Source organism: Gossypium hirsutum, unplaced genomic scaffold (genome assembly GCF_007990345.1).
Source record: "Gossypium hirsutum isolate 1008001.06 unplaced genomic scaffold, Gossypium_hirsutum_v2.1 scaffold_536, whole genome shotgun sequence".
Taxonomy (NCBI): Eukaryota; Viridiplantae; Streptophyta; class Magnoliopsida; order Malvales; family Malvaceae; genus Gossypium; species Gossypium hirsutum.
Genome location: NW_024403091.1, coordinates 5,674 through 19,810, shown reverse-complemented (window position 1 = coordinate 19,810; position 14,137 = coordinate 5,674). Strand labels below are relative to the sequence as shown.

General features: G+C 34.6%; 1 protein-coding gene across 1 annotated transcript; it reads right to left on the bottom strand.

Annotated features, from left to right (window-relative positions):
• Window positions 1–11,369: 11,369 nt before the first annotated feature.
• Window positions 11,370–13,775, bottom strand: LOC121226857 (uncharacterized). The gene is made up of 4 exons (XM_041110482.1): window positions 13,623–13,775; window positions 13,215–13,346; window positions 12,693–13,112; window positions 11,370–12,587 (listed from the first exon to the last, which is right to left on the bottom strand). The coding sequence occupies exons 1-4, from the start codon at window positions 13,773–13,775 to the stop codon at window positions 11,370–11,372; spliced, it is 1,923 nt and encodes a 640-aa protein (XP_040966416.1).
• Between the last annotated feature and the right edge of the window lie 362 nt (window positions 13,776–14,137).

Genomic DNA, 14,137 nt, shown 5'->3' with positions numbered 1-14,137 from the left:
TTATTTTTGTTGAAATATCAAGCTGAGGTTATATAGGGTCAAACAATAATTCATTATGGATTTTGTGGCGTTTTTAGCATAAATGCCACTAAAAATTAAATCCATGTAATAAAACGGTAGCGTTTTGAAAAATTTTAATCCATATTGTGGCGTTTGACCAAACCGCTATTGATTATCTTTTGCGGCGTTTTTATAATAAACGCCGCAAAAAATTATTTCATTTCTATTTTACTATGCTGAAAATTTTTTATTTTATTTTTTATAAATTGATTTATTTTTGCGGCACCGCTATTACTTCGCAAAAAAATATTTTATTTTGAACAAAATGACGTCGTTTTGCTATGCTAAAAGTTTTTATTTTGTTTTTTATAAATTAATTTTTTATAAAAATAAAAAACCAAGTAATCTCAAAATAAATATTGTATATTTTAATAAGAAAACAAATGATAAAATGGCTGTAGTTAATTATTAAGTTAGAATTATCCAAATTAAATAATTACCTATATATCCATATCATTTTTATTTCATTTTTATTTTTGTATTTTTTTCTTATAATTTGATCCTCTCCAAAATAAATAATTATACCTAAATATCCATATCAATCTATTACTTTTTTTAACTTATTTATTAATTCTATTTAAACAAATATTTAAATATATCAAATGGTTTAGATTAATTTTTTTTAAATATAAAAGAATTAATTAATTGGATAAAATTTTATTATTTAACAAATCTCAAGTAAACCTTAACCTTAAACCCTAAATTAACCATTCAATACATATAAAGTCTATCTATTATATATCTCTTAAATAATTTAAACTATATACTCATAATTTCAATATATTTGGTTTATTATTATCTCTTTTACAATTATATAAGAACATATTTAAAATATAAATTAAAAAATAATTAATCTAAACTCAAAACCTTAACCCGACCCCTGAATCCCTAAACCTTAAATCCCTAACTCTTAAACCCTAACATCTAACCCCTAACCCCTAAACCTTAAATCCCAACCCTTAAACCATAATCACTAATCCATACTCCCTAAACCTTAAAATATGAACTCCTAAATCGGCCTTAAATCTTAAATTAAACATATACCCTAAACTAAAAACCCTAAACAAGTTTATTATTATCTATTTTACAAATTAAAAATTAATTAATCTAAACCCAAAACCCTAACCCAACCCCTAAATCCCTAACTTTTAACCCTTAACACGTCTAACCCCTAAACCCCTAACCTTCTAACCCTAAACCTTAAATCCTAACCCTTAAACCATAATCCCTAAACCCATACTCTCTAAACTAAAAACCCTAAACTATAGTGATAATTAATTTAATATTTTAAAATTAATACTATTTCTTTTACGATTATATAAGAAAATTTTTAATATATAGACTAAAAAACAATTAGTAATCATGTACCCAAAAAATTTTAAATTTATTTTAAATAATAGTATTTTAATTTTTCCATGTGTTTTATTTCAAATTATTTCTACCTGTCATTATTTTTTTCTAAAGATTTTAAATATTCAATTAGAAATAAATTGAATTTTATTTAATATAAATAAACCAATTAAGATAAAATGTTTTTAGCGGCGCTTCTTTAAAAATGCCGCTAAAGACCAGAGCATTAGCGGCGCTTATTCAAAAACGCCGCTAAAGACCAGAGCATTAGCGGCGCTTCTTCAAAAACGCCGCTAAAGACCAGAGTATTAGTGGCGCTTATTTAAAAACGCCGCTAAAGAATAGAGCATTAGCGGCGCTTCTTAAAAAACGCCACTAAATCCCCAAAACCTCAAGAAAATGACGACCTTAGGTTTAAGTTTTTGCGGCGCTTTTTGAAAAACGCCGGTAATGCTCATTTTTAGCGGCGTTTTTAGAAAAGCCCCACCAATCCTCGATCTTTAGCGGCGTTTTTTAGGTAGCGCCGCTAATGATTGAGTTTTAGAGGCGTTTTTTATCCAAACGCCACTAAAAACGCTGCTAAAAGTCTGTTTTGGTGTAGTGATGGTTTTAAGTGGTGTACAACATTTTCCCTTAAAAGGCTTTAATATATTTTCCAAATACAACAAAACTTTCAACCCTCCAAGTAGAATAGTGAAAATGACTAATAGGAAGATCTTTTATATAGATATAAAATAGATACATTTTTCCATAATACTCCTTTCATAATGATATATATATATTTTAATGAGATACCCTTCCATAAGGGCAGGGATGTATCCAAGATTTTACTCTAAGGGAGACGAAACTTCTAAATTTAAACGACCTTTTATTTTTAATGTAAAAAAAGTGCAAATTCTTCTTGGATACTTGTTCTTCTCATCAAATAAATCAATTTAATATATTTTTTTAAAAAGCATGAATGATTTAACTGTAAAAAAATTAAAAAAAACTCACACTATATAAAATTAAGCATTTCTTTCCAATATGCAAAAAAGAATAACTAATATATACTATACAAAAAATTTCATAAATATCATTATAATTCCAAAAATTAAATTAAGAAACTTGGCCTTAGTCCTATTTCTCAATACTAGGAATCCTAAATTGCACTCTTCGCTTTTTCATAAGATCAAACTCATCAATGATAGAATCTGTTGAAAATTCTCGAGCTATCTCTTTTTCGATGTATGCCACCAAGTAAGTTGAAAGAAAATCATCCTCCATTCTGTTGCGAAGTCATGTATTCACAATTTTCATTGCTAAAAATGTTCGTTCGATTGTTGTAGCAAACACGGAAAGAGTTTGTCGAAACCACTTTTTGAAAAAAAATTAGAGTAGACTTAAGGAAATGAAAATTGGAGTTGCCACCGATCTTTTATTAAGGTGTGACCGGATCACCTTAAAAATAATTTTGGTCTACGACTTTCAAAAAGAATGGATTCGGGAGTCAGTTACGTACGAGGAAGGATTAGCACCCTCGTAACGCCCAATATTGGTACCGTATTCACTAGTTAATGTCTTAAAGTCGAATGTCGAAAGTTTTAAAAGATTAAAAATGATTCCCCTTTTATTAATGACATATTTTTTCAAAGAAAAAAAAACGTTTGGATAAATTTGAATGAGTGTAAAAGGCTTTCTTATCTCGAGGCAACAAAATGTCGTACCCCGTAAGTTAGGATGCAACATTTGAATCCTCAAAAATAAGCTAACCTTCAAAAAATTTATTGAAATTTAACGATTTTGAAAAATAAGAAATGTTTAGCCGTTTTAGTTCGACGAGAAAATCGAAACCCCATAAGTTAGGGTACGATCCCTCGAAGTTCCAAAGACAACATGTAGTTTGCTTTTAACTTTATTAAAAAACACATGTTTTTGAAAATAAAAAAGGTCATTTTAAGTTAACAAGAAAATCGAGACCCCGTAAGTTAGGGCACGATTTCTCGAAACTTTGAAAAGCATTATAAAGCCGACTCAAAATGTATTTAATTGATTGGCTTGACATAAAGAAAAAAAATAATGATCACATACATTGGGATTTGGCTTACGATACGATAACGAAAAATAAGAGCGTAACTGTATACATGGCATAATAATACATAGCAAGAATATAAATAACATGTAAATACAAAAGAACAAATTAAGGTATACATATATATATTAGTCTAAATAAATAATACTTATGGAATGAAAGACTCAAAATAGATAATAATATATATAATAATATGTGTAAAGAGTTGAAATAAGTAAAATAAAAAAATAGAGAATTTAAAAGAAATAAAGTGTATATATATATAGAAATAGGTAAAAATATATAATTTGAATTCAATAGTATATTATGTATGTATGTATAATGAAAATAATTTAATATAAATTGTGAATATATACAAAAGTAGTATTGTATAAGAATATTATCATATAATCTTTACATATGAAATATATAAAAAAGTGGATTTTAAAAATATGTTATAAAATAAAAGTTGTTAAAAATATATATTATATTGGATTAATAGGAAGAAAATAAAATAATTCATTATAAAATTAAATAATAATGTATGATAATAGTATATATAAAAAAGTTTAAAATAATAATAAATAATAAGGTAATATATATATATAATAGGTAAATAGAAGTATAACCAAATATAATAATGTCAGCAACAATAATAAATAGTAATAATAACAATAATAATAAAAAAGTAATAAATTAATTAATAGCAAAAATATCAAACATGACTAAATTGAAACTAAAACAGAAATTCTGGGGCAATTATGAAATAAATAAAAATAAAAATGACCAAATCGAGTGCACGAATAACAAAGAGGGACTAAACAGAAAACATCCCCGCCCTCCTAAAACATAGCACCTTACATGGAGCAAAAATGAAATCAAAGCAAAATTTTAGGGCAAAATTAGGAATAAAAGAAAACTTAATTGCAAAACCATTAAAAGGTGGAAAGACCAGGGTTGTAAATAACCCATTTAACGAGAACACGCGGATCCCCCATGGAGCAGGTCGGGTAGCACACGGGTGGCCCTATACGGCGTCGTTTTGGCGCTAAGGGCACTAACCCAAACCGACGCCGTTTTTTATTGTTATTTAAACAAAAAAAAAACTGTTTTTAAAAAAACATTTTCAGAAGCTATTTTTTGTTTTAAAAAAAAGGGGCTCTTCTTTGCTAGGGTTTCACATCCCAACTAGACCACCGTGCCTCTGCCGTGATTCCACCGTGAACAGTGGCCGGAGCTGCACCACGAAGGGCCTTTCGCTCCTTTTCGCGCGGATCCGAAGGCGTCCAAGGTAAACCCTCTTCTTCCCTTTTTAATATATATTTTTTATTTAAAAAAATTGAAACTAAAAGGAAAAAAAACAGAATACTACCTTCTATCTCTCAAAAAAACTCAGATTACCAGTAAATCATTTTTTTGATTGATCTTCTCCCTCCCTTTTTACAATATCAAGTCTGCTTTTTATAGCAGATAATGGAAAAAGATAAATGTAAAAAAAATCTAATTTTAAATGCCTTATCTGCTTGTTCCTTTGGTTTGTGATTTTTTTGATTTTCTTGATGTTTTTTTCCTGCCTGTGCTGTTTGTTGCCATTTTTGTTGTGCATGTACAAGCTTGGAAGGGACGCATGCGCGCGGAGGCGTAGCACGTGCGGGGCAGGAGCGGCGCCTGGATCTTCTAGGGTTTATGTTTCGTGGTCTAGGGCTAGGCATTGGGCCTCTGTAATTGGGCCACTGTTTATTAGGTTAGGGATTTAGATTGGGTCTTGGTGTATTTTGAATTTGGGCTTGTAATAGGATTTGGGTTTGGGCTAGCAATTTTAATGTAATTGGATTGTATTTGGACTTTGAATTTTGGTTTTATTTATTTATATACGGGTCGGGCAAATTGGGCCAATTATAGCTGCCCCTCTTTGCTCGTTGTCGTGTAACGAGAACGGAGCAAAGACTTTAGATGGCCAATTTTGCCAGGTCATGCTGGATATTGGTGCTCTTCTTCTTCAAGTAGCCTCATTCCCACCTATTGCATCTTCAGAGGTATTGGTGCTTCGATCCACTCCACTGTAACGTTAGGGAAATAGGATTTGTAGCTCTTCAAGGAAACATTTGCTATCTTCAGTCTGCTTCACTGTAACTTCAGGGAGATAAGACTTGCAACTTCCACTTGTTTCACTGTAATTTCAAGGCAATAAGGTCTGATTCGATCTGCTCTACTGCAACTTTAGAGAGATTAGATCTGTAATTTATAGTTTCAACCTGTTCCACTGTAACTTCAGGGGAATAAGATTCGATATCTTTAGTCTGCTCCACTGCAACTTTAGGGAGATAAGACTTCACTTCAATCTGCTCCACTGCAACTTCAGGGAGATAAAACTTGCTATGGTAGATTTAATCCGACCTACTGCAACTTTAGAGGCATAGGATTCATCATTTTAATCCGCTCCACTGCAACTTCAGGGAGATAGGATTTGCAACTTCAATTTGCTCCACTGCAACTTCAGGAAGATAAGATTCACTATCTTTAATCTACTCCATTGCAACTTCAGGGAGATAAGACTTGTAACTTCAATCTGCTCCACTACAACTTCAGGGAGATAGGATTATTGGCTTTAATCTACTCCACTGCAACTTCAGAGAGATAAGATTCGCCAGGATCTACTCTACTACAACTTCAGAGAGATAAGATCTGTGATTTATAGCTTTAATCTGTTCCACTACAACTTTAGGAAAATAAGATTTGCTATCTTCAGTCTACTCCACTGCAACTTCAGGGAGATAAGACTTCATTTCAATCCACTCATTGCAACTTCAGGGAGATAGTATTATTGGCTTTAATCTACTCTACTACAACTTCAGGGAGATAAGATTTGTCATCTTCTTCAATCTATTCCACTGCCACTTCAGTGGTATAGGATTTGTAGTTTCACCGATCTGTTCTCAGGGGAACATGTCCTGTAGAATCCATTGCATGGACCTATTTATGCCTAATTATTAGGATGTTATGATCGGAATGAGTCAAAATTTACTAACTAGATGTTATGAATGAATGGAGAATGAGAATGATCCCTTTTTTAATGTTTGGGTTATCATTACTCATTATTCGTTAAGATTTCATCACTGATGTGTTATAGAGTTGTCTTGTTCAGCTGGTGCCTTCAATAGAAACCCAAAGAAAAACTCAATCAGTTTGCCTCAATTGTTCTTTTGAGACTTGAGTTTTGGGCTATCCTTCTTCCACTGTAACCTAGGGATATAAGATCTGACTCTTTTCAAACCTCTTTTATCGCAATTCAAGGGCATAGTATGAGAATCTTCTTCCCTCATCTTGGTCATTTACACCATTCCTAGGATGTCGTGACCAGTTATTTATGCACGAGTATAGAAATTTTTCTAAGAATAAATTCTTCTTATTTCTTGGTGATCGAAGCTTTATCACCGGCACAATATTTTGTTCAATAAATATTTTTGACAACAAAATTCGAAGAGATAGTCTTAATTTAGACTTTTCCTTTTTAGATATTTCAACCTTTAAACTTGGTGCATTCTAAATAATAGTCCTATTTCAAGTTCCTGTATTATTTAGAAACTTCTTAGAGTAATATGAAAAACTTCATTTGAGAAAGTATAATTAGTCCATTAATCATTATTCTAATGCAACACACTTGCAAAAGATCATATCAATGGATAAAAATAGAATTGATTTGGGAGCACGGCCCCAAATGAATAAGTTATCAAGGATAGTAAAAATAAAAAGGGAATTAAATGGGAACATGTATCTTGAAAAAGAATGAAGTATTCCAAGAACAACAAATTCAATATAAATAGTATGAAGACTAGGTGCCCCAGATATCGCAGCTTGAACTTCTCTGCATAACTTTCTAAAGACCATTCTGAGTTTGACATGTGTTTAAGAGATCTAAGTACTTTGTCGATGCTCCAAGATATCGCCTACCATTTCCTATTGATTCAAGTATAGCAAGATCACCACATGCGCCAATTTGATCAAAATTTGAGTTGCTCTGATCACCTCATGTCCCATTCTGATCAAAATTTGAGTCACCTTTTTTGGGTTTTCAACTCAAATCCCCTTTGGTCTCAAGGTGCCTTTTACAGGTTTTCACATTGGCCTCTTATTCTTTTTTTTTAAAGAACTCAAGGCGCCCTTTGCGAGTTTTCACTTTAATCCATTTTCTTTCTTCAGGTGAAGTATTTCTTAAATGAGTCTGAGTTTACAGGATTTGGCAAGTTTTTATCATCCATCTCGCTTAAAATCAAAGCTCCTCCAGAAAAGACCTTCTTTACAACATAAGGTCCTTCAAAATTTAGAACCCACTTCCCTCTAAAATCCTTTTGTAGAGGAAGGATCTTTTTCAACACCAGGTCCCCCTCGTGGAATTCTCTGGGACGAACCTTTTTGTTATAGGCTTGCATTATTTGTTTCTGGTACATCTGATCGTGATGAATAGCTTTTAGTCTTTTTCCTTCTATCAGGTTCAACTGATCATATCGAGATAGTATCCATTCGACCTCATCCAACTTTAGTTCAATTAATACCTGGAGAGAAGGGATTTCAACTTCAATGGGTAAAACTGCTTTCATCCCTTAAACTAGAGAAAAAGGCGTTGCCTCGATAGAAGTCCTGATAGATGTTCGATAAGCAGGGAGAGCAAATGGTAATTTCTCATGCCAGTCATTACAAGTTTCAACCATTTTCCCCACATTTTTCTTGATATTTTTGTTGGCCGCCTCTACTGCACCATTCATTTTTACGCGATACGGTGACGAATTATAGTGTCTGATCTTGAATTGACTGCAGACTTTCGCTATTGTGCTATTATTCAAATTCAACGAATTGTCAAATATGGTTCTTTCAGGCATTCCATATCGACATATGATCTCTTTTTTTAAGAACTTACTGACTGCTGACTTCGTGACATTAGTATATGAAGTCGCTTCTACCCATTTAGTGAAATAGTCAATAACCACAAAGATGAAACAGTGTCCATTAGAAGCCTTCGACGATATTGGCCCGATGACATCTATACCTGACATGGAGAAAGGCCATGGAGAAGTCATAACGTGAAGAGGTGAAGGAGGTGCATGCATTTTGTCCCCATAAATTTGGTATTTATGGCACTTTTTGACATAATTGATGCAATCTCTTTCCATGGTGGACCAGTAATACCCGAATCTCATAATCTGTCTAGCCATGGTGAATCTGTTGGTATGCATTCCGTAAATACCCTCATGGACTTCCTCCAAAATTTCCTTGATCTCCACAGCGTCCACACATCTGAATAGTACTTGATCCTTTCCCCTTTTGTATAAAATCTCTCCATCTAAGACATAGTCAATGGCTAGTCTCTTCAATGTCCTCTTATCATTCTTCATTGCTTGATTAGGGTACTCGTAATTCTTCACATATTGCAATATATCTTGGTACCAAGGATGGTTATCGTTTTCCTCTTCCTCAATACTATAGCAATGAGCCGGGGTCTCATAAATGCTGATTTGAATAGGTTTCATGCCTTCTAGTTTGTTCATTTTGATCATGGAGGCTAGGGTAGCCAGAGCATCAGCCATCTGATTTTTTTCTCGTGGGAGATAACAAAAAGTGATACTGTCAAACTTTTCGATCAACTCCAGAACCAATCTTTGATAACGGATTAACTTTGGGTCTCTAGTTTCCTGTTCCCCTTTGAGCTGGTATATTACCAATGGCGAGTCCTCGTATACCTCTAGTATCTTAATTTTTCACTCTATGGCTGCCTAGATGCCCATGATGCAAGCTTCATATTCAGCCATGTTATTAGTACAATCAAAATCCAATTTACTGGTAAAAGGATAATGATATCCATTTAGGGACACAATGACTGCCCCAATCCCATTACCTACAGAATTTGAAGCTCCGTCGAAATTTAACCTCCAATGATGATTTTCTTGATAATCTTCTTCAGTAGTTGTCACACACATCAAGTCTTCATTCGGGAAATCAAAATCCAAAGGTTTATTAAAGCTCTGCTGGCCAAAAAGTCTGCTATCCCACTCCCATTGACAGCCTTCTGATTTACATATACTATATCAAACTCGGAGAGCAAAATCTGCCATCTAGCCATCTTCCCATTCAACACAGTTGACTCTATCATATACTTTAAAGGGTCTAACTTTGAAATTAGCCAAGTCGTATGGTATAACATGTATTGCCTCAATCTCCGTGTCGTCCAGATCAAGGCACAACATAATTTTTAATAGGCGAATATCTCATTTCACAATCAGTGAATTTCTTACTGAGATAGTATATCACCTTTTCTTTCCTTTCTGTCTCATCAAGCTGGCCCAGCGCACATCCCATGGAATTATCAAACACCGTTAAATACAAAATCACCGGCCTATCCGAACTAGGTAGTGACAGCACTAGAGTATTGGACAAGTATTGTTTTATCTTGTCAAAAGCTTTCTGGCATTCTTCATCCCACACACCTGGATTATGTTTCTTCAGAAGACGAAATATGGGGTCACATTTCTCAGTCAGTTGTAAAATGAACCGAGCAATGTAATTCAGTCTTCTTAAGAAACCTCGAACTTCTTTCTGAGTACGTGGTGGAGGCAAATCTCGTGTCACCTTGACTTTTTCTGGATCAATCTCGATTCCTTTTTCACTGGCTATGAAGCCCAACAGCTTTCCTGACTTGGCTCCAAAAGTGCATTTCGTTGGATTAAGCTTGAGCTTGAACTTTCTCAGTCTTAAGAACAATTTTCCAAGACCTGCACATGTTCCTCTTCTGTTCTAGATTTTGCAATCATATCATCAACGTAAGCATCAATTTCCTTGTGCATCATGTCATAGAACAAGGCTACCGTGGCTCTTTAATATGTTGCTCTTGCATTCTTTAATCCGAATGATATCACCTTATAGCAAAATGTTCCCCATAAGGTAATGAACGTGGTCTTTCCCATATCTTCAGGATGCATCTTTATCTGATTATATCCAGAGAAACCATCCATAAAGGAAAATAGTGAATGACCCACCTTGTTATCCACTAAAGTGTCAATATGAGGCAATGGGAAGTTGTCATTTGGGCTGGCCTTGTTCAAGTCTATGTAATCCACACATATTCGTACTTTCCTATCTTTTTTAAGGATTGGGATGATGTTGGCTACCCATTCGAAATATTTGACCTCTTGTAAAAAACCATCATCAAACTACTTTTTGACTTCCTCCTTTATTTTAAGCACAATATCAGGACTCATCCTTCTGAGCTTCTGCTAAACTGGCTTGCAATCCTCTCTTATAGGAAGGCGATGCACTACAATGTCAGTGCTTAACCCGGGCATATCCTGGTATGACCATGTGAAGAAATCTTTGAATTCTTGGAGTAATTCAACGAGGACTGCCTTGTCTTTGCAGAAATATCAATTCCAATCTTCACCTCTTTTCTTTTTTCTAAGCTCACAATTTCTATTGATTTCTTGTGAGGTAGGATTTGTTTTTCTTCCTATTCTACCATCCTCAACAAGTCCGGAGATAAATCACAATCTACGTCATCTTCAAAGTCATGCGATCCCTCTAAATACATGTCTCGTTCAAAAGGAAATTTAGAATTTGTAGCAGTGTTACTCATGTCATCGATATTCAAAGATCTATTGTAGTTACAAAAGAATATACAAAGAATGTATGAATTTATGAATAATTATTTGTACAGTATGATTATGAATGAAAGAATGATTTAAAAGAAAATCCAAAAAAATAAAATAATTAAAAATAATTTCTCATATAGAAAGAATGAAAGAATATTTGCTCAGAATGATTGCAAATATGTACTTCATTAAAATAATGATGTTTCGACATGAGCCCATTTCACAAAAGAGTTCTTATTGTCTCTAGGCTAAAACAAAGTGTGTTCTAAATATTACTTTAAGAAAGCTCTAAAAACAGCAGGTATTTCTTCTACGGTCCAATTATTTAGAACACTCCCAGGTTCATAACGACGTATATCTAACAAGGTCCATTCTTTATTTGTGTCTTCATGTATGGCATTGATGTGAACATTTTCCAACATCTCTTTGATGCTTTCTTCCAACAGTATCCTTCTCTCAAGATGAATGATGCCTCTAGATACAAAGGTTTTGGATATGTGGGGATTTATCATTAGTTCCCATTTAATTACCTCCCCACTTAGGCGTGCCCTTCTTCTTTCTTGCCTTCTTTCTAACTCCTTCTTTCTCTGTCTTATATCTGGCCTGTATCCTAAGCCAAAGCGATCTTGTTTTTCTTTTAGCACTGGTGCCTCAATTCTTCCTTGAAGATGTCTCCCTAATCCTCTTCCGGGTAAGGCTCCTTTCCCTACCAACAACTGTAACCCCATCTCTGTGGTTTTGGATATTTTAGGCACTGGAATTTTGTTCCCCTCAGAAATAAATGTTGCATTTACAAACTCTAAAGATAGAAAGGAGCATTCAACTGCCTTATCATTAGTTTCCACGTACAGCGCATAATTGGCTACAGCCGCTATGATATCCTCTTTGGCATTTATTGTCACCAACCGACCTTCTGACACTAGTTTCAACTTCTGATGTAATGATGACGGTACAGCCCCCGCGGAATGTATCCATGGTCTCCCTAATAAGTAGGAAGACTTGATATCCATTACAAAGAAATCCACCTCGTAGATAGTCGGACCAATTAATAAGGGTATTTCGATTATTCCCATGACCTTCCTTTCTGTGCCATCTAATGCCCTCACTATATTTTGGCATGTCTTCATGTGCGAGCTATCCACGGGCAGCCTGTTAAGTGTGGATAGGGGCAATACATTCAATGTTGATCCGTTGTCGATGAAAACTCTTAGCAAGGTATACCCTTTGCATCGGGTAGTAATGTGCAAAGCTTTAGTAGACCCCATACCCCCAGGTGGTATTTCATCATCGTTGAAGAAAATAAAGTTATCTGCACTTATATTATTGACCAGCCGATCTAATTTATTGACAGAGATATCATTGTCCACATAGGTTTCATTCAGCACTTTCATCAACGCACTTCGATGCACCTCTGAGCTTAAGAGCAAGGCTAACACAGATATGCGAGCTAGTTGTTTATGCAGTTGTTCCACAACACTATACTCGCTATGCTTCAAGAATTTAAGGAATTCCTTGGCTTCTTCCTATTTTACTAGCTCGTTGATAGGTAACACAGGCTCGGTTGTTGTCCTCTTCTTTTGTTCTATCACTATGACCTTTCCTTTAATAGGTTCTGTTTGAGGACTTATCAAATCATAGTGTTTGCCACTACGCGTATGAGAACCTATTCCCTGATCCTCTTTTGCAGCATTGGCTAAAGTCTCCCTTCCTAGGATGGTTACGTTGCACTTATAGTTCCACGAGACTTTCTTGCTATCCTTGTAAGAGAAGGTTGCAGGTTTCTGAATTATGATTTTTGGCATTACCGGTACTCCCACTTCATTATTCTTTGGTCGCGAGATGATGACCATAGGATGATTTACTTTTGGAAACTTTGTCATTGATTTCGACGCGCATATACTTCTTTCTTCATTGACTTCTTCGTAGAACTCTACTTCCTTATCATCTATCATGCCTTGAACCAAGGCTCTAAATTCTATGCACTCTTGGATCTTGTGCCCTTCTCTGTGATGGAACTAATAATAATTTCTCGTCTTTTTGTAACTCCCTTTTAAATTCAAAATGATTAACCCCCTTTCTACCATCTTCTTCCAGACCCATATCAAATGAGTTCTTACTTCTGCAATGTCTGCCTTAATTCTTCTCCCCATGTTTCCACTCATCATGTTTACCCCATTATCAGTATGATTAGGTAATGGATTTTCTGCACTGGATGAATCATCAAATTTGACAATGCCCATACTAATGAGCTTTTAAACCACCATTTTAAAGGCAGTGCAATTTTCTATGGAATGCCCCATAATTCCCTAAAGATAGTCGCATTGTGCATTTGCATCGTACCATTTGAGGTATGGAGGTTGTAGAGGTTTTAAGTAGAAAGGGGAAACGACGTGTGCATCGAATAAACTTTGATACAACTCCCTATACGACATTAGAATTGGCGTGAACTGGAGCTTCTCAGTGTTTTGTCTTGTGTCGAATTCTTGTCTTGATGAACCTTGTTGGTTAGCAACCACCTTTCTTACCTGATTCACCATAATTGATTTTAAGTAACCCTTTCTATATGTACTCGTATTGTTCACCTCATTTTCCTTTTTCTTCGAGGTCGACCTTCTGTTACTTTCTCCAACATCAATCTTCCCACTCCTTATGGCATTTTCAACCATTGCACCATTCATGACTATGTCAGAAAAATTTTTGTGGCACTTCCTAACATATGTGTGATAAATGGGGCTTTCAGTGTGTTAATAAAGAGTATTGTCATTTCTCTTTCCAGGAGCGATAGCTGAACTTGGATGGCAACCTCCCTCCACCTTTGTGCGTATTGCCTAAAACTTTCATTCGGCTTCTTTTCCATATTTTGTAGGGTGATTCTATCAGGAAGCATATCTGTTACGTGACTGTACTACTTCATGAATGCTTGTGCTAAATCCCTCCATGAACTAATCCTGGTACGGCTCAATTGATTGTACCATTTAGATGCTACCCCTGTGAGGCTATCTTGGAAGCAATGTATTAGTATTTGGTCGTTAACATATCC